The following is a 27,877-nucleotide window of genomic DNA, read 5'->3' on the forward strand; positions in this document are numbered from 1 at the left end:
TCTGCATAAGAGTGTATGCTAAATGATGTAAATGTAAAATGTAAATGTATGAATACTTTCTGAAGGCACTGTATGCTCTCTACTAGCCTGGACAAGGTACACAATTATTTAATTAAATGTAGCCTACAAATTGGGCCAATTGACTGAGGCTGTGATGATCAAAATGTAAAGCCTGATTCACACTATGCTACTATGGTGAATGCTTAACCAGGCCAGATCAGTACCCTACAGCTCAGTTTGGGCCTATATTGTGAGTAAATGGTGACCGACTGTCTGATCTACAAATAATAATTAGTAGCTATGATGCAATGGGATTTGTAGTTGGCAGTCACCTGCACTGTCAGCTGCAGTGTCGAACAAGCCCATAAACCCCTCCACTGATTGGTCGTTTGACCAATCACATCACATCTTTTTCAGAACTGATCTGATTAGTCAAAAGACCAATTAGTGGGGGTGGAAAAAGATCAGAATTGTGCTGCTTCTGTAAACGCAGCATTAGTATTCATCCCTTAAACCACAGCTTCAAGAGCAGTTATGAAAAGAGTAGTGTGAATTGAGAAGGAATTAGCATTTTCATCTGGTATAGTTTCAACATGTGTCATTATGTAATGAAGCAATGCAATTATACTGTAGGACCAAGAAAAGCCCTCCTACACAGCTTCCCTTTCCAATGAGGTGAAGAGAGAATGAGTGTGTGCGTGCAAATGCAAATCCCATAATGGGTGACATGTTAGTTCTACTATAGCACCTAAAATCCCTGGATTGTATATACGCTGCCTCCTAATTGGCCTCGCCAGGGAGTGACACTGCATGATGGGGGATTGTGATTGGATGAATTCAGTTCAGTGGAGACCTTTTCAAATTGGAACAAAAGAACATCTTCCAAATAAAGTTTAGTATTACATACCATTTCCAAACAGACATTGTTTTTAATGCTACTATACTGTAAAGCTTAGCAGAACCATACCTCATATGCACCCAATAATACCACTGTGTGATAACACTTTCACACTGTCATGCCAACCTGTGTGTGCGCGCAAAAGAGAGAGCGAGAAACATAAAAAATGAGCCTACAACCCAAAAAGTGTTTGAGAAATATTTTCTTATTCAGGTGTATAGCCAGTGACAGACAGTTTGATGGAATAGTTGGTTACAGTAGGAGAGTGAAGTAGTAGGAAGACAACACAGACACCAGATCACCTCGGTAACCATGGCATCCCTCTGTAGTCGAACTAAGCTAGACACATCAGAAGCTACCATAACAGATGGCAATAACTGTCCTCTAAAATACACTTTTACTTAAGTCTATAACAAGCATGTTATCACTTATTTAAAAGAAACCATCAAGACATACTGATATAATTACTCTCTTGTGTAAAGGTATGAATTCATAGCTGAAATCAAAAACATCTTAAAAACACTGCGTAGTGGGGGGGTGGGGGGGGGGGGTTGTTGAGGGGTGTTTCCTTTCCCCATTTACAACATCTTCCTCTTCTCAAACTCCTGCGGAGAGATGGACAGAACAAACAGAGGAGGGTGAAAAAGGGGGAAGGAGAGGAGAGGGTGATTTATTCATGTAGATTACTGCTACAGGGGGTGGGGGATGGAGGGATGTTAGTAGACCCTGACAAGGCACTTTCCTTTCGTCCTGGGGAGGGGGGGAATGTCATCGTCCCAAATGGCGCCCCCATTTCCTACATAGTGCACTACTTTTGACCAGAGCCCTTTGGCTGCCATTTGGGATGTAGACAATATATTTCTCTCAGAGATTATTGAAGAGTTTTTTAACAGACAAATAACATTCAAAATCGTTATTTCGGATGCAAAGATAAATACCTTACAAACCGAATAAGGCTATGGAAGGCTCATATACAGTGTGGAGTAGTCCAAACACAGAAAACATGTATATTCACACCAACGCATCAAGATCCATAGTCATATTATACGACAGTGAAAAAATAAGAAGCACATAACCAAAAGGATGACGGAGAACATTAAGCATCGGATGTCGCCATTTACATAGACCATTTACTAAATATCAGCAGAGGAAGGATGACAGAACAAATACTCTCCTTCCCTTCGTCCTAGAATTTCCCATTTCAGAGGAAAAAGCTTACTTTATGCAAATGTCATTTATCAGGTCTGCAGCAACACACATGCATGATGTTGCCCATTGGAAAATGCCTTACTTCCAAAATGCCTGGAAGTCTACTGCCGCCAAGTGGTTGAAAACACCTACTTCGGCTCAACGCCACAACTTTGAGTGCTAGAGCAACTCGGCGGGGTGTGTGTTATCTGTAATGTAATACTCAGGAGTGTTAAGGGAAGACGCCCTTCAGTCTCACACGGGGCAGATTAAGTGTATCTGTACGCGCCAATCAAGGTCGGGCCCTTGACTTTCGGAGAAAGGGACAGATAGAAAGAGAGAGAGAAGAGGGGGGAGGAGGAGAAAGAGACTGGGGGATGAGCGGGGCTGTGTTAGGGCTGACATGGTGGCCCCGAGGCTTCAGGCCCTCTCTGATGGATGAAAGGAGGGATAAGGGTGGAAGGTGGCACAAGGTCCACTCAGAGTCCAAAGGGAGAATGCTAGAAACTGTTCTCTCTGCTACCGCACGGCAAGCAGTACCGATGCACCAAGTCTGGAACCAACAGGACCCTGATCAGCTTCTACCCCCAAGCAATAAGACTGCTAAATAGTTAGTTAAATAGATTACCAATAGCTACCCGGACTATCTGTATTAACCTTTTTTGCACTAATGCTTTTGACTTATCACATACGCTGCTATTGTTTATTACCTATACTGTTGCCTAGTCACTTTATCCCTACCTATATGTACATATCTACCTCAATTACCTCGTACCCCTTCACATCGACTCGGTACTGGTACAGTACCTTGTGTATACAGCCAAGTTATCGTTACTCATTGTGTATTTATTCCGTGTTATAATTTGTATATTATTCTATCTATTTGAATGCATTGTTGGGAGGGGCCCGTAAGTAAGCATGTGACATAAAATGTGATTTGAAGAAGGAAAGACAGAGGAGAGAGGGGGAGAAATAGTGCTTGCTTGAGATATGTATTTAGGCAAAGGGGAAACTGTAAACGAAAGGTGTTGCAGAGTAAGAGGAACAGGAGAGAGAGAGAGCGAGAGAAAGAGAAGCGAGAGGGATCGTCCTTGTGTGTGACAAACAGTCAGGAGGGAGTGTCAAAGGTGCTCAAGACAGAAAGAAGGGGAGAGGCGGAGCAAGATGAAGGAGAGGAGAGAGGGAGGGATGAAGAGTGCTGTGTGTGACATTTTGTGAAGGGAGGCCATGAGAAAGAGTGAGAAATGGAGAGCGCAGCACACATGAATGGAGGTTTATGTGGGCCTGACAGTCTGCCTGGAATGCTAGGTGGGTGGAGTTTGCACCTTTGGGACTATTCTATCAGTGACAGGAAAGCTTAAATCTAGCGCAGTTACAATATTTGAAAGAAAACAAATACTTGAATCTAGGTGTGGACAGAAGGGGAGCTTCACTGACCAAGCAAAAACAAACACTAGAGGGTTAGGCATTGTACTGTACTGAGAGCAGAGCATGTTATACCAAACCAAACTACCCCCAGCGGGCACTACTTTGTTTGTTTGCTCTGGTGTGTATTATTACGCCAATTACAGCAGCCGCCAATGAGATTAACAGAGACGTATGAACACAATGGGCTGGGAAATTAACACGCCGGGAAAGAGTTTTTCATCATTACGCGCAATGATTATGAATTAAACCAAAACAGTGCCACCACCGCACAAATCCATATCTGTGTGTTGGGGTTTGCCACCCTGCGCTCGCTCGTAATGAAAGAATAAGATGATGAATGGGTGTAATACACGCTGTAACTTTTTATACGTCTTGTTAAAACCGGCTTCCTCCGGTGATAAATTGAAATAAAGAGGCAGCAGCAGCGTAGCTAAGTTACCCGCCCTGGCATCAACAGCCATGCTTATTCATTTCCCCCCTTCACCTTGCTGTTGCCTTTTGTTTATTGCATATTAAAAAGTTCAATCCCAAGTCCCACAACCTTGCTTGTTAACGAACCCAAACACTGAAAACAACATACACTCAAGTAGAAAAAACAAAAAAATTTACTCAACATACAGTCAACTTGATTTAGTTCATGGTTTTTTTTCTACTTTTGTATGTAGAGATTGTTTTTAGTATATCTGAGGGAAGAGGCAAGGTTGGGATGTGGGACTAAAGCGACTAAAGTAACCCTTTTGCCGTCCTCCCCCAGCTGCTTTGGGAGAATGGTACGGTCTGTCGCGCCACTGGTCTCACCCATAGAGTTGGCTAGAGGGCTCGAGCCATGGCAAAGATAGATGAGCTCTTTAATACATCTCTATAGTCTCACCTTGAACATGGTGCTGCCCAGTTGGGCGGGGGACATGCTGACCACAACGCCCGCCTGCTGTAGGGCGGCAATCTTCTCTTTGGCACCGCCCTTGCCCCCTGCGATGATGGCACCTGCGTGGCCCATCCTACGGCCCGGCGGGGCAGTGAGCCCGGCAATGAAGGACACCACGGGCTTGGCATTCGCTCCCTGGGGAGGGGGGGGGGGGGGGGGGGGGGGGATTGAAGGGAAAGGGATTGAGGGGGAAAGAGAGCCTCAGTCACACCTGTATTCTCAAACAAATGACAGACTAGACACTCCAAAACAAAGACAACACGTTTTCCTATTAACAGCCCCTCTTAAATAGGTCATCCTTAGACCCCTCTTATTTGATTATTAAAACAAAGATGGTAGCGTAGAGTAAATCTTGAGTATAGTAATTATATTCACATTCATGCCAATATTATATTACATGCTCTGTCCAGATGTGTGTGAAAGAGTCAATGAGACCATTTAATTGCATGGGTATGAGCGTGGATGGGCAGATACACTCCCTCCTCACACACACAGCCCCCTCCCCGCCATTTCATATGATCTCATTCTCGCAGAAGAAGGTAATTAGTCACACGGACACTGATTAGCTCTGGCGCTGTCCGCTCAGCTCGTCCTGATGGATGGCTAAATTCAACAGCAGAAATAATCTTCCAGCGCTGGCGGGAGGGGAGAGAGAGCTAATATTTCACACTCAGGAATAACATTGTATTGGGGATGAAAGACCTTAGGGTGGGGCTTGTTCATTAGGGCACGCGAAGGAAAACATTTTGAAATAGATATTGAAAATGAGTGTTTAATATTAGACTAGGTACTGTAGTAGCTACCCACTTCTGTCCATTTGGTGCTAAATGAACACAACCCAGGCCTCTCTTCAGACGCTCCTTCTAGGGGACATGCCTTGTGATAAGGATCTCCCTCCCTCTCTCTCCATCTTTCTCTTGCTCTCTCTTTCTTTCCCTCTCTCCGATAACACACGTCTGAGGGAGAGGGTAACACAGTGTGTCGAACAAACTGTCCGACAAGCCAGGAAAGGTGGTCCTCCTGCTTATGGCTTTACTTCACTTCTACCATTTCAGCACAGGCTTTACAAATGGAGCCCTCCTGAAACTGGCAGGTATGTACAGCAAGACAACCGCTATTAATTTCAAGACACTGGATACTTGTTTAAGCAGATCAGCCAAGAAAATCAAGAAAAAAATGTTTGAAAAAAACCTGGCTAACGATGTACAGTATTAACAAGAAATGGCTCTGAAAGCAAATGTTCACTGAACAGGGGAACATGACTGCAATCAAGGAAAAAAAATGTACAGAAAGGATACTAATTAGTAGAGGTGAATGTTTCCGCTTGTAAGGTGGCCCAACATTTTTTCCTCTAAATGTATTAGAACGAGGGTGGCCAAGCCTTTTCCTAAAGACCGACCCACCTGCAAGGCTTTTGTTCCACACCTGATTGTACTACTCAGCTGCTTTTCAGGACCTTGACTAGCTGAAGCAGGGCTGGCGCAAAAGCCTGAACACCCAGTAGCTCTCCAGGAGGAGGGATGGCCACCTCTGTTTCAGAATCTTTATTCAAAGTGTCCCTGTCCATACAATCTTATTCATTATGATCAACAAGGAAAAACTGATACTGGATCAGCACTCCTACTTACTCTGAGACGCTTTATGAATACAGGCCCAATGCCGTTTCTCTAGCTAGGCCCTAAAAACTCCAGTTCCAGCTCTCGCTAGTTCCATCCTAATGAATTCAAAGCTTTGACAAACGAACCACCCCTGTGTGAATCAACTCTTAAATCTACCTAAACATGTAAGGCTGTAATTAGTCAATGAATCTTCATCTTCACTCGGAGAGAAATCGGTGGATAATAAGAGAAGTCGAATTAGCATTTGAATGTTCCCACCGCCTTTGTCCTCCATTGTTAACCGTGGAGATGTATTACTTTAATAATGGAACTAGAGAGAAGAGGAGGAGAAGAGGGTTGTTTCCACAAATCTTCTTCAGTTCCTTCCCCCACTGGAGGAGGGGTGGAGTAGGAGGCAGGGGGGAAAAAAGGGGGAAGCCTTGTTGTATGCTCGAGAGTAGAGCCTCAATCTTGTCAGATTAAGACGACAGACAATTACAAATTGAGGAGGCCCCATATTCACACACTAGATGTGAATGGAGTGTGCTACACACTCCACAACTATTTCTAAAATCCTTCCCCTGGCCTCCTAGACGACAATTGGTGTGTGTTAGTGAATTACAAGGGCTTTGCGTCATGCGTAAAGCGAAAGAGAGAGTGAACAAGTGAGCGAGAGCAGGGGCTAAGAGTCAGAGGATAAAATGAAAAAGGATTAAAGGATACGTTTAGTGTTCACGGTGGGTTAGCTGCCAAATACTCTACCTGTCTCATTGGAAAGCCTGGGCTCACCGGTGTTAGGTCTTATGTAGCCCTTTAGTTTTACAATGCATGGAGAGGCTGAAGAATACTAGGTGAGCCTCTGCTGCTTTCTCCCTCCCTCAGATGAGACTAATGCCGTGTTCAAAACAACTGGGAAATCTGAAATCTCAGACTTCCGGACAGCCGTGCGTTCAAGACAACTGGGAAAAATAGTTTTGAACGGTATTCCAACTCGGAAATTCTGGCATCTTTCTAGAGCTCTGACTTTCCGACCTGAAGATCACTGACATCATGATTTGACCCCCCCCCCCCCCCCCCCAGAGTTTCCAGTTCTCTTGAAAGAACCATGACAGATCAGTCCAGTAAAATAAAAAAGCAAATTATTAAAATGTATGCTCAGCTGTGCCTTGCAAGTGCTACACCAACTGATCTATTATGTAATCAAAGCTCGAGTTTTGAAATATAATATGGTCTGAGAAGAACAATATTGGCAGGCCAGGCATTTAGCCAATATGCTGTGATAATGTATTAGGCCTACTGCACAAACCTCATTCCTACAGAACTCTTTTTATTTGGCAGTAAGGTTTAAAAAAAAATATCTGAGCAGTAGATCTCAGCTTGCTTTTTGACTGCGAAAGTGATCTTGACTCAGAAAAGGTTGGTGACCACTGCTTTACGCCAACCTTATTTCGACAGTCTTTACCCATCCCCACCTAACCTCCACCAACCTTAAATAATATGTATGGACAAATTACTTAAAACCTGCAGGTTTTACAACTTATAAGACAACCCGTAATAATGTGTTTTCATAAGGCTTAAGTTACAATACCTTATGTCTATGTATCAAAATATCAACTGACTCAAAATCAATTTCTAAGACCAAGAGCACCGCTGTCGGTCCTGTCCTCCGTAATGGAATCAATACGCGGCCGTCGTTAACAGTGCGTACGTCTCAAATGGCACCCTAGTCCCTATATAGTCCTATGGGCCATGGTCAAAAGTGGTGCACTATGTAGTGAATAGGGTGTCATTTGGGACGCGAGCCAGGGGAAGAACGGTCCTGTCGCCCGACATCTACTACATCTCTTCCAGGAAGATAAAGTTCAATACATGTAATGTTGCCTGACCGTTCATTGATCATGTCCTCCGCATATTTCACACCAAACCCTCATTTGTAATCTGTCCAGTGCAATGAAATTCATTAGGGATCTGTCCCAAATGGCACTCTACTCCCTAGCACACTACTTTTGACCAGGGCCCGGGCTTTGGTCGGAAGTAGTACACTATATAGGAAATAGGGTACCATTTGGGACGCACACTAGGATGATGTGATGCGTCTGCTGTAACTAATAGATTGAATGGTTTGAAGGTTTTTCATCTGTGGAGAAAAAGAGATCATTTTGAAATATCTAGCTATGCTGGTAAGGGCATACCAATAGAGCATACCAATGTGATATTGTATTGCACTTTTCGGTCCCAAATGGCACCCTATTTGCTGTAGTGTCATTGTATTATACTTTCATATACGATTCCATTAAGTGTCTGAAAATATGCCAAGCTGATCTTATAATGACGAATTAGAGTAAAATAAATGACAATACAGTTAGTATCTGTTAGGGTTGGGTGGTATCCAGATTTTCATACCGTCATACTACACTGCTCAAAAAAATAAAGGGAACACTAAAATAACACATCCTAGATCTGAATGAATGAAATAATCTTATTAAATACTTTTTTCTTTACATAGTTGAATGTGCTGACAACAAAATCACACAAAAATTATCAATGGAAATCAAATTTATCAACCCATGAAGGTCTGGATTTGGAGTCACCCTCAAAATTAAAGTGGAAAACCACACTACAGGCTGATCCAACTTTGATGTAATGTCCTTAAAACAAGTCAAAATAAGGCTCAGTAGTGTGTGTGGCCTCCACGTGCCTGTATGACCTCCCTACAACGCCTGGGCATGCTCCTGATGAGGTGGCGGATGGTCTCCTGAGGGATCTCCTCCCAGACCTGGACAGTCTGTGGTGCAACGTGACGTTGGTGGATGGAGCGAGACATGATGTCCCAGATGTGCTCAATTGGATTCACGTCTGGGGAACGGGCGGCCCGTCCATAGCATCAATGCCTTCCTCTTGCAGGAACTGCTGACACACTCCAGCCACATGAGGTCTAGCATTGTCTTGCATTAGGAGGAACCCAGGGCCAACCGCACCAGCATATGGTCTCACAAGGGGTCTGAGGATCTCATCTCGGTACCTAATGGCAGTCAGGCTACCTCTGGCGAGCACATGGAGGGCTGTGCGGCCCCCCAAAGAAATGCCACCCCACACCATGACTGACCCACCGCCAAACCGGTCATGCTGGAGGATGTTGCAGGCAGCAGAACGTTCTCCACGGCGTCTCCAAACTCTGTCACGTCTGTCACGTGTTCAGTGTGAACCTGCTTTCATCTGTGAAGAGCACAGGGCGCCAGTGGCGAATTTGCCAATCTTGGTGTTCTCTGGCAAATGCCAAACGTCCTGCACGGTGTTGGGCTGTAAGCTCAACCCCCACCTGTGGACGTCGGGCCCTCATACCACCCTCATGGAGTCTGTTTCTGACCGTCTGAGCAGACACATGCACATTTGTGGCCTGCTGGAGGTCATTTTGCAGGGCTCTGGCAGTGCTCCTCCTGCTCCTCCTTGCACAAAGGCGGAGGTAGCAGTCCTGCTGCTGGGTTGTTGCCCTCCTACGGCCTCCTCCACGTCTCCTGATGTACTGGCCTGTCTCCTGGTAGCGCCTCCATGCTCTGGACACTACGCTGACAGACACAGCAAACCTTCTTGCCACAGCTTGCATTGATGTGCCATCCTGGATGAGCTGCACTACCTGAGCCACTTGTGTGGGTTGTAGACTCCGTCTCATGCTACCACTAGAGTGAAAGCACCGCCAGCATTCAAAAGTGACCAAAACATCAGCCAGGAAGCATAGGAACTGAGAAGTGGTCTGTGGTCACCACCTGCAAAACCAGTCCTTTATTGGGGGTGTCTTGCTAATTGCCTATAATTTCCACCTGTTGTCTATTCCATTTGCACAACAGCATGTGACATTTATTGTCAATCAGTGTTGCTTCCTAAGTGGACAGTTTGATTTCACAGAAGTGTGATTGACTTGGAGTTACATTGTGTTGTTTAAGTGATCCCTTTATTTTTTTGAGTAGTGTATTTCTAAATAAATATATTTTGTATTTATTTTTGATGCACAAAATAATTGTAGGCAACATGGATCTTGATCCAGGAGGGGATTGATTGTCTCTGTAACCAAGAATATTGATCTTGCCATCTAGCCACTTAGCTAGCAAGTTACCAAATGCATAGCTTGAGCCCTGAGCTGGACATAATATATTTGGCACATCTTACATACAGTGAGGGAAAAAAGTATTTGATCCCCTGCTGATTTTGTAAGTTTGCCCATTGACAAAGAAGTGATCAGTCTATAATTTTAATGGTAGGTTTATTTGAACAGTGAGAGACAGAATAACAACAAAAAAATCCAGAAAAACACATGTCAAAAATGTTATAAATATATTTGCATTTTAATGAGGGAAATAAGTATTTGACCCCCTCTCAATCAGAAAGATTTCTGGCTCCCAGGTGTCTTTTATACAGGTAACGAGCTGAGATTAGGAGCACACTCTTAAAGGGAGTGCTCCTAATCTCAGTTTGTTACCTGTATAAAAGACACCTGTCCACAGAAGCAATCAATCAATCAGATTCCAAACTCTCCACCATGGCCAAGACCAAAGAGCTCTCCAAGGACGTCAGGGACAAGATTATAGACCTACACAAGGCTGGAATGGGCTACAAGACCATCGCCAAGCAGCTTGGTGAGAAGGTGACAACAGTTGGTGCGATTATTCGCAAATGGAAGAAACACAAAATAACTGTCAATCTCCCTCTGCCTGGGGCTCCATGCAAGATCACACCTCGTGGAGTTGCAATGATCCTGAGAACGGTGAGGAATCAGCCCAGAACTACACGGGAGGATCTTGTCAATGATCTCAAGGCAGCTGGGACCATAGTCACCAAGAAAACAATTGGTAACACACTACGCCGTGAAGGACTGAAATCCTGCAGCGCCCGCAAGGTCCCCCTGCTCAAGAAAGCACATATACATGCCCGTCTGAAGTTTGCCAATGAACATCTGAATGATTCAGAGGAGAACTGGGTGAAAGTGTTGTGGTCAGATGAGACCAAAATGGAGCTCTTTGGCATCAACTCAACTCGCCGTGTTTGGAGGAGGAATGCTGCCTATGACCCCAAGAACACCATCCCCACCGTCAAACATGGAGGTGGAAACATTATGCTTTGGGGGTGTTTTTCTGCTAAGGGGACAGGACATGTACCGTCAAATGTTGGGTGAGATCCTCCTTCCCTCAGCCAGGGCATTGAAAATGGGTCGTGGATGGGTATTCCAGCATGACAATGACCCAAAACACACAGCCAAGGCAACTGCAAAGGAGTGGCTAAAGAAGAAGCACATTAAGGTCCTGGAGTGGCCTAGCCAGTCTCCAGACCTTAATCCCATAGAAAATCTGTGGAGGGAGCTGAAGGTTCGAGTTGCCAAACGTCAGCCTCAAAACCTTAATGACTTGGAGAAGATCTGCAAAGAGGAGTGGGACAAAATCCATCCTGAGATGTGTGCAAACCTGGTGGCCAACTACAAGAAACGTCTGACCTCTGATTGCCAACAAGGGTTTTGCCAACAAGGGTTTTGCCACCAAGTACTAAGTCATGTTTTGCAGAGGGGTCAAATACTTATTTCCCTCAATAAAATGCAAATCAATTTATAACATTTTTGACATGCGTTTTTCTGGATTTTTTTGTTGTTATTCTGTCTCTCACTGTTCAAATAAACCTACCATTTAAAATTATAGACTGATCATTTCTTTGTCAGTGGGCAAACGTACAAAATCAGCAGGGGGATCAAATACTTTTTTCCCTCACTGTAGTTAACTTATAGTTTTCAGGAAAACCTGGGAATTTTGGGAATGCTACAGACATCTTGCAACCCTAGAAAATAAAAATGTTTGACGCATGGAATTGTTCAAGGAGTCAAACTAAAGAGAGCAACATAATTTTAGGGCTGGCTTTGCATTCAGCATTTTCATTTCTCAGCGTTGACAAAACAGCAGCTCAGGTTAAACAATTTCAGGCTTTGGTTAAACTGCTGCCTCTGGTGTTCAACGCTCAACACACAATCGACTTTCAGAGAACTACCCGCCACTTACACACTCAAATTGGCTTTTCATGCATGTTGGTGTCGCGAGCCATTGGTCTCGGTTTGTCAACACTTTGGATGATTGGGTGAGCCGGTTTGTACATGAGGGAGTGGGAGAGAGAGAGAGGTTCCGTCCCAAATGGCACCCTATTCCCAATGTAGTGCACTACTTTTGACCTGGGCCCATAGGGCTCTGGTCAAAAGTTGAGCACTATTAGAAAATAGGGTGCCATTATGAACTCATCCAAAGAGTTGTTCTCCCGAGACAGAGGGTGGGGAGAGAGATTTGCATGCATTAGGACAGCCGAAAGCACATAAAATTAATTTTCAGCTGCTGAACACCTGACACAGACAGACAAACCGCATAGTGTGTGTACACACATACACCTCACAAAAATATCTTTGCTCAATCAAAAATTCTGTGTCTTGACAAATCTAGAGAGGGCAAAACACCCACTTGGCAATAACTGTCGCTGAAAGACACTTAACCACTTTTCAAGCCTTGCATAATTCACCATCCATGCTCCAAAGAGCAGTCTCTCCAACGCCTGCCTGGAACGAGTGTGTCAAAGGTGTGTGCCGTATTCTGCACCATGAACCCTAACACTCTCTGGAAGGACATGCACTCTAGCTCACACCCTCAGCCTGTGCAGAACCCAAGATCCATTAGCAGGTGGGAACACACACACAGTCTTACTATACTTGAGGACCAACAATTGATTCCCATTCAAAATCCAATTTTCCCTAACTCTAAACCCTAATTCTAAACCTAAAATAACCTTTTTACAAATGAGGACCAGGAACATTTACTAATTTATCGGAATTTTATAGTTAGTTTACCATTCTTGTGAGGACTTCTGGTACTCACAAGTATAGTAAAACGTGTCCACACACACGTTTTGGATGTGGGGGCTCTGAGTGTGCACTCCTAAGGGGGTCGTCGGAATCAAAGCGATGAAAGGGAGTACCTGACAGAACTACACACATCTTTCCAAAAGGGTCTGGATGATTCACAAAAGTACTGGTGGACCATTGACAAAGTGTTAACAGTCTGGTAGCATGTTAATGTGTGTGGGTCTCCTCTTACAGAGTTGTGCCGTTTGAGGTAATTGGCAGCGTTCTCCTCTGCGTTGCCTCCGATCTCTCCGATCAGGATGATACCCTCCGTCTTGGGGTCCTGTAGGAACACCTCCAGGCAGTCGATGAAGTCTGTCCCGTTGAAGGGGTCCCCGCCGATGCCTGAACAAAAACCACACAAACCATTAGAAAACACTGTTACGCTGCTTATATCCATAAGATGGATGTCAGATGTGACCGTAGGCATATAGTACAATGTACTTAGAATTTGTATTTTTAATTGGTTTTATATGTGACTAGGAAAGTGTTATGTATGCATTAAAAATAACTACACTGAGTGTACAAAACATTAGGAGCGCCTTCCTAATATAGAGTTGCACCCCCTTTCGCCCTCAGAACAGCCTCAATTCATCGGGCATGGACGCTACAAGGTGTTGAAAGCATTCCACAGGGATGCTGGCCCATGTTAACTCCAATGCTCCCACAGTTGTGTCAAGTTGGCTGGATGTCCTTTGGGTGGTGGACCATTCCTGATACATACGGGAAACTTGAGCGTGAAAAACCCAGCAGCGTTGCAGTTCTTGACACAAACCGGTGTGCATGGCACTTACTACCACACCCCATTCAAAGGCACTTCAATATTTTGTCTTGCCCATTCACCCTCTGAATAATACACATACACAATCCATGTCTCAATTGTCTCAAGGCTTAAAAATCCTTCCTTAACCTGTCTCATCCCCATCTACACTGATTGAAGTGGATTTATCAAGTGACATCAATAAGGGATCATAGCTTTCACCTGGATTCACCTGTTCAGTCTATGTCATGGAAAGAGCAGGCATTCCTAATGCTTTGTACACTCAGTGTATATTGTCTATACCAGGGACGTGCAACTGGCGTCCCTTTTTGTAGGCCCGCAGAAAAATCTTCTGTAGAATTGCATGAAATTACTCTAAAACTTCAGATTGTTCACTCTGCTGTCAAGAGGGGAGAAAACAACTTCAGTTAGTGAAATTGTTGTTGTTTGAAATTTTCCTTAGGGCCCTCAAAAGGCTAGGGCCGGCTCTGACTGCATGGGCGGGTACGCAGACCCGCAAGCCTCTGAGGCCCCTCATGATCAGTTCAGATGTTTTTGTGGCCCCCACCCCCATCAAAGTTGCCCATCCCTGGTCTATACATTTGCAGTATCTGTATATCATAACATTTCATCCCACGTACCGATGCAGAGAGACTGCCCCAGGCCAACTTGTGTAGTCTGGTGCACAGCTTCGTATGTGAGAGTTCCAGACCTAGAGACAATGCCTGAAAGAAGGGGAAAAAAATACCTATATTTCACAACCACTGGCAACACAGTTCCCTTTCCTGTATGTAGATAAGGAGAGACTGAGGACAAGTTCCAATTCTCTTAACATGCATCTTTCCTTCTTGAGAGGTAAGGAGGAAGGATGCATTTTTAAGTATTGGAAAGGACCTGTATTTAAACTGTATGGGTGAGGCCAGAATTGCACCTTATTCCCTATATAGTGCAATACCTTTGACTGGAGCCCCAGGGACAATAGTGAATAGGGTGCCATTAGGGACGCACACACTGTATGCCTTTGCAATGAGCAGCAAGTGGTCTAGGATGTCTGTGCAGCTCCCCAGCAGTCCCTACATCACTACACCAGTGGAGGCTGGTGGAAGGAGCTATAGGAGGACAGGCTCATTGTAATGACTGGAATAGAATAAAAGGAACAGAGTCAAACGTGGTTTCCATATGTTTGACACTGTTCCATTTATTCCATTCCAGACATTACAATGAGCCTGTCCTCCTATAGCTCCTCCCACCAGCCCCCACTGCACCTGGAGAAATATTTGCTATGGCTGTGTCTGCTGACTAGTGCCTACAGGGTTGCAGCACTGACATCTTATCAAACTGTCTGCCGCGAGACAGTGAAGAAAATAAACTGCTTGGTCGCTCGCTGAGCGACTATCATGGATCGCCACATGGGCAGAGGTCCTTTCTCCCTCTCACTTTCTCTCCCTCATCGCTCTTTCTCCCTCTCGGACTCATTCTCACGATTCAACTACACACATGTCGTTTTGGAGACTAAAGCACGTATTGTGGGATCTCTAACCTACTGTTAACTTTCCATCAGACACAGAACAAGCTGTTGGTCTGTCAGCATTATGACACTGCTGCCAAGTAAAAGGGGATTTTATTCAATGATTCACTGAGATGAATGCAAGTGACCCGGGGGAAAATATCTCACCAATCCTCCCTTTCTTGTGAATGTGGCCTGGCATGATCCCGATCTTGCATTCTCCCGGCTGCAAAATAGGAAAACACAAAGTTAATACCAAAAGAGTGTGTGTTCTAGCCTCTTACGTTGATCGCTCTAGAGCAGTTGCGGCCGATGAGGCGGGTAGTGACCTGGCGCATCTGCTTGTGTGTGTGTATACTAAATACCAGTGCGTGTGTGTATATGTATTCTTACATTAATAACTCCGGGGCAGTTGGGGCCGACGAGGCGGGTGGTGTTCTGGCGCAACAGCTTGTGTTTGACCTTGACCATGTCCTGCTGTGGGATTCCCTCTGTGATGCACACCACCAGGGGCATGCCGGCGTCGATGGCCTCGATGATGGCGGCACCCGCAAACGGAGGGGGCACGTAGATGACTGTGGCGTCGGCCCCGGTGCCCTCTCTAGCCTGGAGGTTTGGGACAGAGGGACATGGTGAATTTAGGGCTTTCTATTCATCAATGTATGTATTTACTTAACCATTTCTTAACCAGGCAAGTTAGTTGAGAAACAGTTCTCGTTTAGGGCTGAATAAGAAATAGTGGAACACATTTAACCTCCTTGACAGAGTTGAAGACAGGCACGCCGAGGTGTGTCCTCCCCCCCTTGCCGGGGGATACGCCACCGACTAGCCGGGAGCCATAGTCGATCGCCTGCTGACTGTGAAACGTCCCCTAGAGGGAGAGAGGAGGAAGAGTCAGCTAGCCCATTCCCAATTCACCCAGTCATTTCTCTTGACCTTAGCCCGCTTCAATGTTTGATTGCAGATCTGTAAGATGGAAGCAATGTCGTGGAGATCCTTCAGTTCAAAGGGTTAGGGCCAAGGGGAAGGGAGGTAGCGGCTGACAGTGTGTGATGGATGGAGCGGGGAGTTGTCCCGGTCACTCACGGCGCCAATCGCCAACCTTGAGATATCATTAAAGACAGGTAGTTGGGAATGAGGAGAACAGGCCTGCCATCCACCATTAATCAACTGGGCAGAATGGTGCCTGGTGCCCGCAGAGGGAGGGGGCATGGGAATCAAGCTGACATGGATGGGCACACAGACACCACCAGCATATTAAGACTAGGTACAACAGCAGGTAAATCAAGGACTATGTGAATGGGGGTCAGAGAGGAGATTTGGTATAGGATCTTTCAGGTATTTTACTGTGTCTAATTGTCACTTAGTCACGCATTTAGGTCAATGGGACACTAAGTGAAAATTCAACTTAAGTGTAAGTTAGGATTAGCCTGTAACTGAAATGGGGCTTAGGTTGGCATCACATACAATCAGTTTAAATCCAACCCAGGCACACTAAACGACCATAATCAATGGCATTATGTCTCTGTATTTCTTGAGGTCATCAATAAAAATCACTCACAGTCCCAACTTTACTTTTTCAGGGGGCACCCAGTCCAATAATGTGTCGTAATATTATTAATATTCAACCTGCCAAGTTCCAGCAGCCTTCTCGGTGAATAATTACAGAGGCTGTCTAGAAACGCTATAGATAAGTGGCTACAAGGGCCAACTACGAAACGTCCAATTCAATGACCCTAACGTTAAAACTATAATTACCAGCAGTAAAGAAAGATAAAGGAAAGACTGAGCCAGCACTTTTTTTCCTCCCAATGCAGATATCTTTAAATTTCAATATTTCTTCCCTGCACCAGACTCATCTATTTTCTTCCTCTGTTCATTTTTAATGCAACATGCACTGTCTGCTCACTTTGCTCTTTTCACCGGTGGTGGCGGTCCTAGCTATCATCCACTAATGATAGGACAATTAATTTGAAGTATGGTTTGCTTATCAAGCCATTGAGGAAAGTCAGTGCACAGTTCATCCCTTTCTAATTAGCATGAGTGTTCATTCGAATAACTATATTTAATAACCCTATATTGAAGAGTTGTTGCAGAGGAGGGGGGATGGGTATTAACCTACAAGGTGAAAGAGGAAAGAGATGTTCGCTTGTTGGACAATGATGCCGATACTCTTCTTTCGACTGGGCCACTTTGACAGACAATTACAGAGGGCTTCCATCCTCATCTAAGACAATATCGGGGAACGAGGTTCTGCTGTCATTTAACTACCACTCACTGTCTGGGGATAAGGTGCTCAGTTGCAGATAGCTAGCTACTGTGTGTGTGTGTGTGTTGCTTTAATTTATTTGTTAATCTTTTTTTTTTTTACTCAATGTAACACATTGCAAATTCAAATCCTTAGCCAGTGGATAGATAGTTGGTTCTTTTTAAATCTCTAGGCCTACATACTCCTATGGCAACTTTGGCAATGAATATTTTGGGAAGATGATTGAGCTGTTTTGACTCTGCACAGGCTGATCGTCAACAATGCCTGTTGATAGTAAAACACAATAACCCAATCAGGGTTGTGTTCATTCGGCGCCAAACAGATGAAAGCGGACTGAGACAGGGAGGGACTACCTGGACTTGTCCAATAGGAAACAATAATGTTCGATAATTTCAGTTGCAAAAGTTTTAAAGATTTCCTTTGAGTGCCATAATGAACACAACCCAGTTGAATGAAGACAGCAGCCAGTGTCAGCCAGGTGTTGTGTAGCCTACATACCTGCTTTCCTGTGAAGCCTTGGCAAATGACCTTGGTGTCCTTGTCAATGTAGAGGTGCTTCCTTGAAGCAGTATAACAGTTCCTTACCCCATTTTGCTGCACTGCAAATGGAGACAGAAGGAGAGGAAAGTGAGACCACACAGACAAGTGATAATACCAAAAAACACCTGTCAAAATGCACTTTCACATCATGATTACACCACATTACACCACAAAAACATTATTTCTGGATCAGCTGTGGTGTTTGGTGACTGGAGGACCAGCCTGCTGAAACCATCTGGGATCTATCACGTGACTTCCGTCTCGCTTCCGCATTGTCTCCGTGCTGCTGTGCTGTTTGTTGCTACTTGGCTACCTGCCAAACTATTCACGTTTTACTTTTAATAAACGTTTAATCAATCTCTGTGTTCAACAAATTTACCAACTTTTTAGTTTTGTCCTCACTCATCTTTTTTCGTTAAACTTTTTCACCCCGGACGTTTTATCCCGAGACAGAAGAGTCATTTTCCTGTGCGTTTTTGCTGCCAACTGTACTTTATTTTCCTTTTTTCCATCGCAACTTTTTTCCCTTATTCAACTTTTTCACTCCGGACGCTTTATCTGGACATGGTTCATCAACATCTTCAACAGCCGAAGCTAAGTAGTAACATTAACATGATGTCTTCTAATTGCAGTCGCTGTACTCATAATATACAGGAGAACGATCGCCTTACGGCGAGAATAGCTGTGCTACAAGCCCAGCTTCAGACGCAATCGTTAGGCAAGGGTAATATCAGTGTAGGAAAGGAAGAAACAGCGTCTGTGCCACCAGTAAGTACAGATAGTAACGTTAGTATAAATCCCCCCGCACAGTCCCCGCAGCCGGACAACTTTCTCATGGCTTCTGGAGGGAAATACTGTTGGAATGCTCAACCGGTGTCGCTCATTCAGCCGACAGAAACTTTCAACCGGTTTTCCCCATTATGTAGCGAGTCGGAGTCTGAGTCTGAGTCTTCTCTTGTCTCTACTCCTCCCGTTACGGGGTCTGAGACGCCGAAGGCTCCCACCATTAGCTCTGACAAATTGAAAACCCTAGTCATTGGCGACTCCATTACCCGCAGTATTAGACTTAAAACGAATCACCCAGCGATCATACACTGTTTACCAGGGGGCAGGGCTACCGACGTTAAGGCTAATCTAAAGATGGTGCTGGCTAAAGCTAAAACTGGCGAGTGTAGAGAGTATAGAGATATTGTTATCCACGTCGGCACCAACGATGTTAGGATGAAACAGTCAGAGGTCACCAAGTGCAACATAGCTTCAGCGTGTAAATCAGCTAGAAAGATGTGTCGGCATCGAGTAATTGTCTCTGGCCCCCTCCCAGTTAGGGGAAGTGACGAGCTCTACAGCAGAGTCTCAGCACTCAATCGCTGGTTGAAAACTGTTTTCTGCCCCTCCCAAAAGATAGAATTTGTGGATAATTGGCCCTCTTTCTGGGACTCACCCACAAACAGGATCAAGCCTGACTTGCTGAGGAGTGACGGACTCCATCCTAGCTGGAGGGGTGCTCTCCTCTTATCTACCAACATAGATAGGGCTCTAACTCCTCTAGCCCCACAGTGAAATAGGGTGCAGGCCAGGCAGCAGGCTGTTAGCCAACCTGCCAGCTTAGTGGAGTCTGCCAATAGCACAGTCAGTGTAGTCAGCTCAGCCATACCCATTGAGACTGTGTCTGTGCCTCGACCTAGGTTGGGCAAAACTAAACATGGCGGTGTTCACCCTAGCAATCTTATTAGGATAAAGACCTCCTCCATTCCTGCCATTATTGAAAGAGATCGTGATACCTCACATCTCAAAATAGGGTTACTTAATGTTAGATCCCTCACTTCAAAGGCAGTCATAGTCAATGAACTAATCACTGATCATAATCTTGATGTGATTGGCCTGACTGAAACATGGCTTAAGCCTGATGAATTTGCTGTGTTAAATGAGGCCTCACCTCCTGGTTACACTAGTGACCATATTCCCCGTGCATCCCGCAAAGGCGGAGGTGTTGCTAACATTTACGATAGCAAATTTCAATTTACAAAAAAAAAAATGGCGTTTTCATCTTTTGAGCTTCTAGTCATGAAATCTATGCAGCCTACTCAATCACTTTTTATAGCTACTGTTTACAGGCCTCCTGGGCCATATACAGCGTTCCTCTCTGAGTTTCCTGAATTCCTATCAGACCTTGTAGTCATAGCAGATCATATTCTAATTTTTGGTGATTTTAATATTCACATGGAGAAGTCCACAGACCCACTCCAAAAGTCCTTCGGAGCCATCATCGACTCAGTGGGTTTTGTCCAACATGTCTCTGGACCTACTCACTGCCACAGTCATACTCTGGACCTAGTTTTGTCCCATGGAATAAATGTTGTAGATCTTAATGTTTTTCCACAAAATCCTGGACTATCGGACCACCATTTTATTACGTTTGCAATCGCAACAAATAATCTACTCAGACCCCAACCAAGGAGCATCAAAAGTCGTGCTATAAATTCTCAGACAACACAAAAATTCCTTGATGCCCTTCCAGACTCCTTCTGCCTACCCAAGGACGTCAGAGGACAAAAATCAGTTAACCACTTAACTGAGGAACTCAATTTAACCTTGCGCAATACCCTAGATGCAGTTGCACCCCTAAAAACGAAAAACATTTGTCATAAGAAACTAGCTCCCTGGTATACAGAAAATACCCGAGCTTTGAAGCAAGCTTCCAGGAAATTGGAACGGAAATGGCGCCACACCAAACTGGAAGTCTTCCGACTAGCTTGGAAAGACAGTACCGTGCAGTACCGAAGAGCCCTCACTGCTGCTCGATCATCCTACTTTTCCAACTTAATCGAGGAAAATAAGAACAATCCCAAATTTCTTTTTGATACTGTTGCAAAGCTAACTAAAAAGCAGCATTCCCCAAGAGAGGATGGCTTTCACTTCAGCAGTAATAAATTCATGAACTTCTTTGAGGAAAAGATCATGACCATTAGAAAGCAAATTACGGACTCCTCTTTCAATCTGCGTATTCCTCCAGGGCTTAGCTGTCCTGGATCTGCACAGCTCTGCGAGGGCCTGGGATCGGGAGAGACACTTAAGTGTTTTAGTACTATATCTCTTGACACAATGATGAAAATAATCATGGCCTCTAAACCTTCAAGCTGCATACTGGATCCTATTCCTACTAAACTGCTGAAGGAGCTGCTTCCTGTGCTTGGCCCTCCTATGTTGAACATAATAAACAGCTCTCTATCCACCGGATGTGTACCAAACTCACTAAAAGTGGCAGTGATAAAGCCTCTCTTGAAAAAGCCAAACCTTGACCAGGAAAATATAAAAAACTATCGGCCTATATCGAATCTTCCATTCCTCTCAAAAATTTTAGAAAAAGCTGTTGCGCAGCAACTCACTGCCTTTCTGAAGACAAACAATGTATACGAAATGCTTCAGTCTGGTTTTAGACCCCATCATAGCACTGAGACTGCACTTGTGAAGGTGGTAAATGACCTTTTAATGGCATCAGACCGAGGCTCTGCATCTGTCCTCGTGCTACTAGACCTTAGTGCTGCCTTTGACACCATCGATCACCACATTCTTTTGGAGAGACTGGAAACCCAAATTGGTCTACACGGACAAGTTCTGGCCTGGTTTAGATCTTACCTGTCGGAAAGATATCAGTTTGTCTCTGTGAATGGTCTGTCCTCCGACAAATCAACTGTACATTTCGGTGTTCCTCAAGGTTCCGTTTTAGGACCACTATTGTTTTCACTATATATTTTACCTCTTGGGGATGTTATTCGAAAACATAATGTTAACTTTCACTGCTATGCGGATGACACACAGCTGTACATTTCAATGAAACATGGTGAAGCCCCAAAATTGCCCTCGCTAGAAGCCTGTGTTTCAGACATAAGGAAGTGGATGGCTGAAAACTTTCTACTTTTAAACTCGGACAAAACAGAGATGCTTGTTCTAGGTCCCAAGAAACAAAGAGATCTTCTGTTAAATCTGACAATCCATCTTGATGGTTGTAAAGTCGTCTCAAATAAAACTGTGAAGGACCTCGGCGTTACTCTTGACCCTGATCTCTCTTTTGACGAACATATCAAGACTGTTTCAAGGACAGCTTTTTTCCATCTACGTAACATTGCAAAAATCAGAAATTTTCTGTCCAAAAATGATGCAGAAAAATTAATCCATGCATTTGTTACTTCTAGGTTAGACTACTGCAATGCTCTACTTTCCGGCTACCCGGATAAAGCACTAAATAAACTTCAGTTAGTGCTAAATACGGCTGCTAGAATCCTGACTAGAACCAAGAAATTTGATCATATTACTCCAGTGCTAGCTTCCCTACACTGGCTTCCTGTTAAGGCAAGGGCTGATTTCAAGGTTTTACTGTTAACCTATAAAGCGTTACATGGGCTTGCTCCTACCTATCTTTCCGAGTTGGTCCTGCCGTACATACCAATACGTACGCTACGGTCACAAGACGCAGGCCTCCTTATTGTCCCTAAAATGTCTAAGCAAACAGCGGGAGGCAGGGCTTTCTCCTATAGATCTCCATTTTTATGGAACAGTCTGCCTACCCATGTGAGAGACGCAGACTCTGTCTCAACCTTTAAGTCTTTACTGAAGACTTATCTCTTCAGTAGGTCATATGATTGAGTGTAGTCTGGCCCAGGAGTGTGAAGGTGAACGGAAAGGCTCTGGAGCAACGAACAGCCCTTTCTCTGCCAGGCCGGTTCCCCTCTCTCCACTGGGGTTCTCTGCCTCTAACCCTGTTACAGGGGCTGAGTCACTGGCTTGCTGGTGCTCTTTCATGCCATCCCTAGGAGGGGTGCGTCACTTGAGTGGGTTGAGTTACTGACGTGATCTTCCTGTCTGGGTTGGCGCCCCCCCTTGGTTTGTGCTGTGGTGGAGACCTCTGTGGGCTATACTCGGCCTTGTCTCAGGATTGTAAGTTGGTGGTTGAGGATATCCCTCTAGTGGTGCTGGGGCTGTGCTTTGGCAGAGTGGGTGGGGTTATATCCTTCCTGTTTGGCCCTGTCCGGGGGTTTCTTCGGATGGGGCCACAGTGTCTCCGGACCGCTCCTGTCTCAGCCTCCAGTATTTATGCTGCAGTAGTTTATGTGTCGGGGGGCTGGGGTTAGTTGGTTATACCTGGAGTACTTCTCCTGTCTTATCCAGTGTCCTGTGTGAATTTAAGTATGCTCTCTCTAATTCTCTCGTTCTCTCTTTCTCTCTGAGAACCTGAGCCCTAGGACCATACGTCAGGACTACCGGGCATGATGACACCTTGCTGTCCCCAGTCCGCCTGGCCTTGCTGCTATTCCAGTTTCAACTGTTCTGCCTGCGGTTACGAAACCCCTACCTGTCCCAGACCTGCTGTTTTCAACTCTTAATGATCGGCTATGAAAAGCCAACTGAGAGACCTGAGCCCTAGGACCATACGTCGGGACTACCGGCCGTGGTGACTCCTTGCTGTCCCCAGTCCGCCTGGCCTTGCTGCTATTCCAGTTTCAACTGTTCTGCCTGCGGTTATGGAACCCCTACCTGTCCCAGACCTGCTGTTTTCAACTCTTAATGATCGGCTATGAAAAGCCAACTGAGATTTATTCCTGATTATTATTTGACCATGCTTGTCACTTATGAACATTTTTGAACATCTTGGCATGGTTCTGTTATAATCTCCACCCGGCACAGCCAGAAGAGGACTGGCCACCCCTCATAGCCTGGTTCCTCTCTAGGTTTCTTCCTAGGTTTTGGCCTTTCTAGGGAGTTTTTCCTAGCCACCGTGCTTCTACACCTGCATTACTAGCTGTTTGGGGTTTTAGGCTGGGTTTCTGTACAGCACTTCGAGATATTAGCTGATGTAAGAAGGGCTATATAAAATAAAATTGATTGATTGATTGATTGATTGATGGAAAGGGGAGAAGGATTGCCATCTAGGAGACATAGTCCAGCGTTGTTGCCTGAGCTGTTATGTCACATGATGTGCCTCTGATTGCTATAAATCCAATTAAAACAGACCTGAAGGTAGGCCCAGAGTCTATGTTCCAAAACCTACAGTACACAGTAGCAACTGTCAGTAGTCAAACACACATACACTATGTAGGCCACTATGCTTGGATAATGTATTTTTGCTGCCCATTGTGCTTTTTCTCTCATGATTGATATTGAAAGGAAGATAAGTCTATGAATGGCATTAGTCTGTGCAGTTCTGTATGGCAGTCATGGTGAGATTATTATTTCACAAAAGGCAGGTTATAAATAAGGGAAATGAAACAAATGACCATGAATGTGTAATCTACAGAAATTTGTGAGATTCTGAAATTGCACACATTTGGAAATTCTGCTATTGGGCCATGAAGGCTTGCTTGAACAGAGGGCAACAACATGGTCGCATGTAACGTTAGTTTGCTCGCTAACGGTTAACACTTCATGTTGTCGTTTGTCCTCCATTTGTTTTGTTGTTGTTTTGTTGACTTTGAGCATTGAACTAAACTGCAGCAGAAAATCAATAAAATAACATTGACAGGCACTGACAGGCTACTGACTTGGCCTCCCGAGTGGCGCAGTGGTCTGGGAGACCCATGGGGCGGCGCACAATTCGTCCAGGGTAGGGGAGGGAATGGCCGGCAGGAATGTAGCTCAGTTGGTAGAGCATGGCGTTTGCAACGCCAGGGTTGTGGGTTCGATTCCCACAGGGGGCCAGTATGAAAAATAAATAAAAAAGAATGTATTCACTCACAAACTGTAAGTCGCTCTGGATAAGAGTGTCTGCTAAATGACTAAAATGTAAATGATTGATAAGGTTATCATTGGCCAAACATGTATCGCCAAGGTTAGTCGAAAATTCTGTGCTACGCCAAACATGAACTTACCTATTCTGTAACGGCTAATGGAGCATCACATTAGCCCGTTTCAATAGCCCATTGCTGGTGTAGAGCAATGGAATGCTAAAAACAATGGCGTAAAGAGAAGGGACAGAATGGATGGGTGACTTTAAAGTCATTTCATACCAACCAACCAGTGTTGGGGAGTAGTGAACTACATGTAGTTCAACTAGTAATTTAACTAAATGTTGCAGTATCTTGGCGGCAGTTGAACTACATTTACATTTTACATTTTAGTCATTTAGCAGACGCTCTTATCCAGAGCGACTTACAGTTAGTGAATATATATATATATATATATATATATATATATATATATATTTTTTATACTGGCCCCCCGTGGGAATCGAACCCACAACCCTGGCGTTGCAAACGCCATGCTCTATCAACTGAGCTACATCCCTGCCGGCCATTCCCTCCCCTACCCTGGACGACGCTGGGCCAATTGTGAGCCGCCCATGAGTCTCCCGGTCGCGGCCGGCTGCGACAGAGCCTGGTTTCGAACCAGGATCTCTAGTGGCACAGTTAGCACTGCGGTGCAGTGCCTTAGACCACTGCGCCACTCAGGAGACTAAATTCAAATCTAGGTAGTGTTGTCATTAGTTAATAACTTTTTTGCCATGTGGCAGTGTAGCTAACTACTAGAACTTCAGTACTTTTTTTGCAAAACGAAAAGAAAATGGGTTAAGTAGGCAATCATTTCCTTTCTTTTTCGGCATCAGATCTACCCAATTCTCAATTTAAACATCGTTTGTGTTTAACTGGCTAAAACACATATTCTCCCAAAGTGATCTGTTCTTGCAATTTGTTGTTTGGATGTACTGTAGTGAACAACTTTTTCAATGTAACTTTAGTTAAGTAAACAATTTCTTAAGTTAAGGTACACTAGGTAGGCTTCTTTCAGTGTGAAGTAATTGGTAGCTTGGTAAACTCTTTTCAGAGTACTAGTAGTTTCCCCCAACACTGCAACCAACATAACAGCCTATAGCTCCTTCCATATAAAGAGATAAAAATCACAAATTGAAAGCTTTACTTGTTGTTTGCAACCTAAAATACAATGGGGGAGTAACGTTAGGTAGCATTAGCTTACCAAGTGCCAGCTACCAAAACAACTAGCTACATGACAGTTACGTTATAGTATAGATAACTACATGTCCTAATCTAATTTATAGAAATGACATGCTAAATATACAGCCTAAAGGACAAGCACGGTCAAAGTTCAGTAGTTCGGACTGTGGCCTAGAAATTGATGCGCTATCAGCATGCTAAAAGAGTTAGCCAATATAGAGGCACGAGCGCTGCTTGTCATGGCTATCCTATGAGCAAGAAACCCCAAATTCCGTGCAAAACGTGCTCAGTGAAGCGCTTAATTTAGCTGAAACTAAACAATTTAAAGAATGTTTAGGAAAACACATATCTGTTGTTATACTTACAGAGCAGCCGGGCAAACAACCTACTATGCGACATCTTCGGTCATTCACCAATGACACGGGAGGCTATGGACCTAAACGTAAAAGGCAAAGGGCTGACTATAAATATGCCCAACTAAAAAACATGTTGCAAAAATGTTTGAACTTGTTCAACCGAGATACCAATTAAATATGTTGTTATTATACCAATTATTTAAGTCACTGAAAAAAATAGTACAACTAATGAGACGGACATTTCTCCAGGCAAAGATTCAAGGTTGGCTTTAGGCAAAGATTCAAGGTTGGCTTTAAACAGCAAAGAATTCTGGATAGTGGAGTTCAATCACTTTCATCAACAACTCGGATGAGGCCTGCATGCCTCAAACACTAGAGGGCGTGTTATGCCCATCATAGAAATCCCAAGGGTAAAACCTGCTATGGAAATGTGATTCTTACACAACAAAAATATACATGTTTTTACTGAGCTACAGTTCATATAAGGAAATCAGTCAATTGAAATGAATTCATTAGGCACTAATCTATGGATTTCACATAATATAATAATAATATAATATATTCCATTAAGCAGGCGCTTTTATCCAAAGCGAATTACAGTCATGAGTGCATACATTTTAAGTATGGGTGGTCCCGGGAATCAAACCCACTATCCTGGTATAGCAAGCACCATGCTCTACCAACTGAGCTATAGAGGACCACATGACTGGGAATACAGAGATGCATCTGTTGGTCACAGATACCTTTAAAAAAAGGTAGGGGCGTGGATCAGAAAACCAGTCAGTATCTGGTGTGACCCCCATTTGCCTCATGTAGCGCAAAACATCTCCTTCGCATCCAGTTGCTGGATATTGGCTGGAACTGGAACACGCTGTCGTACGCGTCGATCCAGAGCATCCCAAACATGCTCAATGGTGACATGTCTGGTGAGTATACAGGCCATGGAAGAACTGGGAAATGTTTCCGCTTCCAGGAATTGTGTACAGATCCTTGTGACATGGAGCCATGCATTGTCATGCTGAAACCTGAGATGATGTAGGCGGCGGATGAATGGCACGACAATGGGCCTTAGAATCTCGTCAAGGTATCTCCGTGCATTCAAATTACCATCAATAAAATGCAATTGTGTTCGTTGTCCATAGCTTATGCCTGCCTATACCATAACCCCACTGCCACCATGGGGCACTCTGTTCATAACGTTGACATCAGCAAGCCGCTTGCCCGGTACAGTTGAAACTGGGATTCATGCGTGAAGAGCACACTTCTCCAGCGTGCCAGTGGCCATCAAAGGTGAGCATTTGCCCACTGAAGTCGGTTACGACGCCAAACTGCAGTCAGGTCATGACCCTGGTGAAGACGATGAGCATGCAGATGAGCTTCCCTGAGACGGTTCCTAGCAGTTTGTGCAGAAATGATTTGGTTGTGCAAACCCAAAGTTTCATGAGCTGTCCGGGTGGCTGGTGTCAGGATCCCGCAGGTGTAGAAGCCGGATGTGAAGGTCCTGGGCTGGCGTGGTTACACGTGGTCTACGGTTGTGAGGCTGTTT

The 27,877-nt window shown here is 44.5% G+C and overlaps 1 protein-coding gene across 1 annotated transcript; it reads right to left on the bottom strand.

Annotated features, from left to right (window-relative positions):
* Positions 1–1,085: 1,085 nt before the first annotated feature.
* suclg1 (succinate-CoA ligase GDP/ADP-forming subunit alph) lies at positions 1,086–26,582 on the bottom strand. The gene is made up of 9 exons (XM_084155698.1): positions 26,341–26,582; positions 17,991–18,091; positions 15,978–16,094; positions 15,617–15,829; positions 15,392–15,449; positions 14,358–14,441; positions 13,150–13,301; positions 4,386–4,574; positions 1,086–1,503 (listed from the first exon to the last, which is right to left on the bottom strand). Exons 1-9 carry the CDS (start codon positions 26,372–26,374, stop codon positions 1,477–1,479), a joined length of 975 nt encoding a protein of 324 aa, XP_084011824.1. The 5' UTR covers positions 26,375–26,582; the 3' UTR covers positions 1,086–1,476.
* Positions 26,583–27,877: the final 1,295 nt, after the last annotated feature.

Source organism: Coregonus lavaretus, assembly GCF_964263955.1.
Source record: "Coregonus lavaretus genome assembly, chromosome: 38".
NCBI classification, from domain to species: Eukaryota; Metazoa; Chordata; class Actinopteri; order Salmoniformes; family Salmonidae; genus Coregonus; species Coregonus lavaretus.

Coding starts and splice junctions, on each gene's coding strand:
- suclg1 (XM_084155698.1), bottom strand. CDS start 26,374: ATGTCGCATAGTAGGTTGTTTGCCCGGCTGCTCT. Junction 15,830..15,977: donor TCTTCAACTCTGTCAAGGAG/GTTAAATGTGTT, acceptor CCAAACCTCCAG/GCTAGAGAGGGCACCGGGGC. Junction 4,575..13,149: donor ACCTCAAACGGCACAACTCT/GTAAGAGGAGAC, acceptor CCCCCTCCCCAG/GGAGCGAATGCCAAGCCCGT.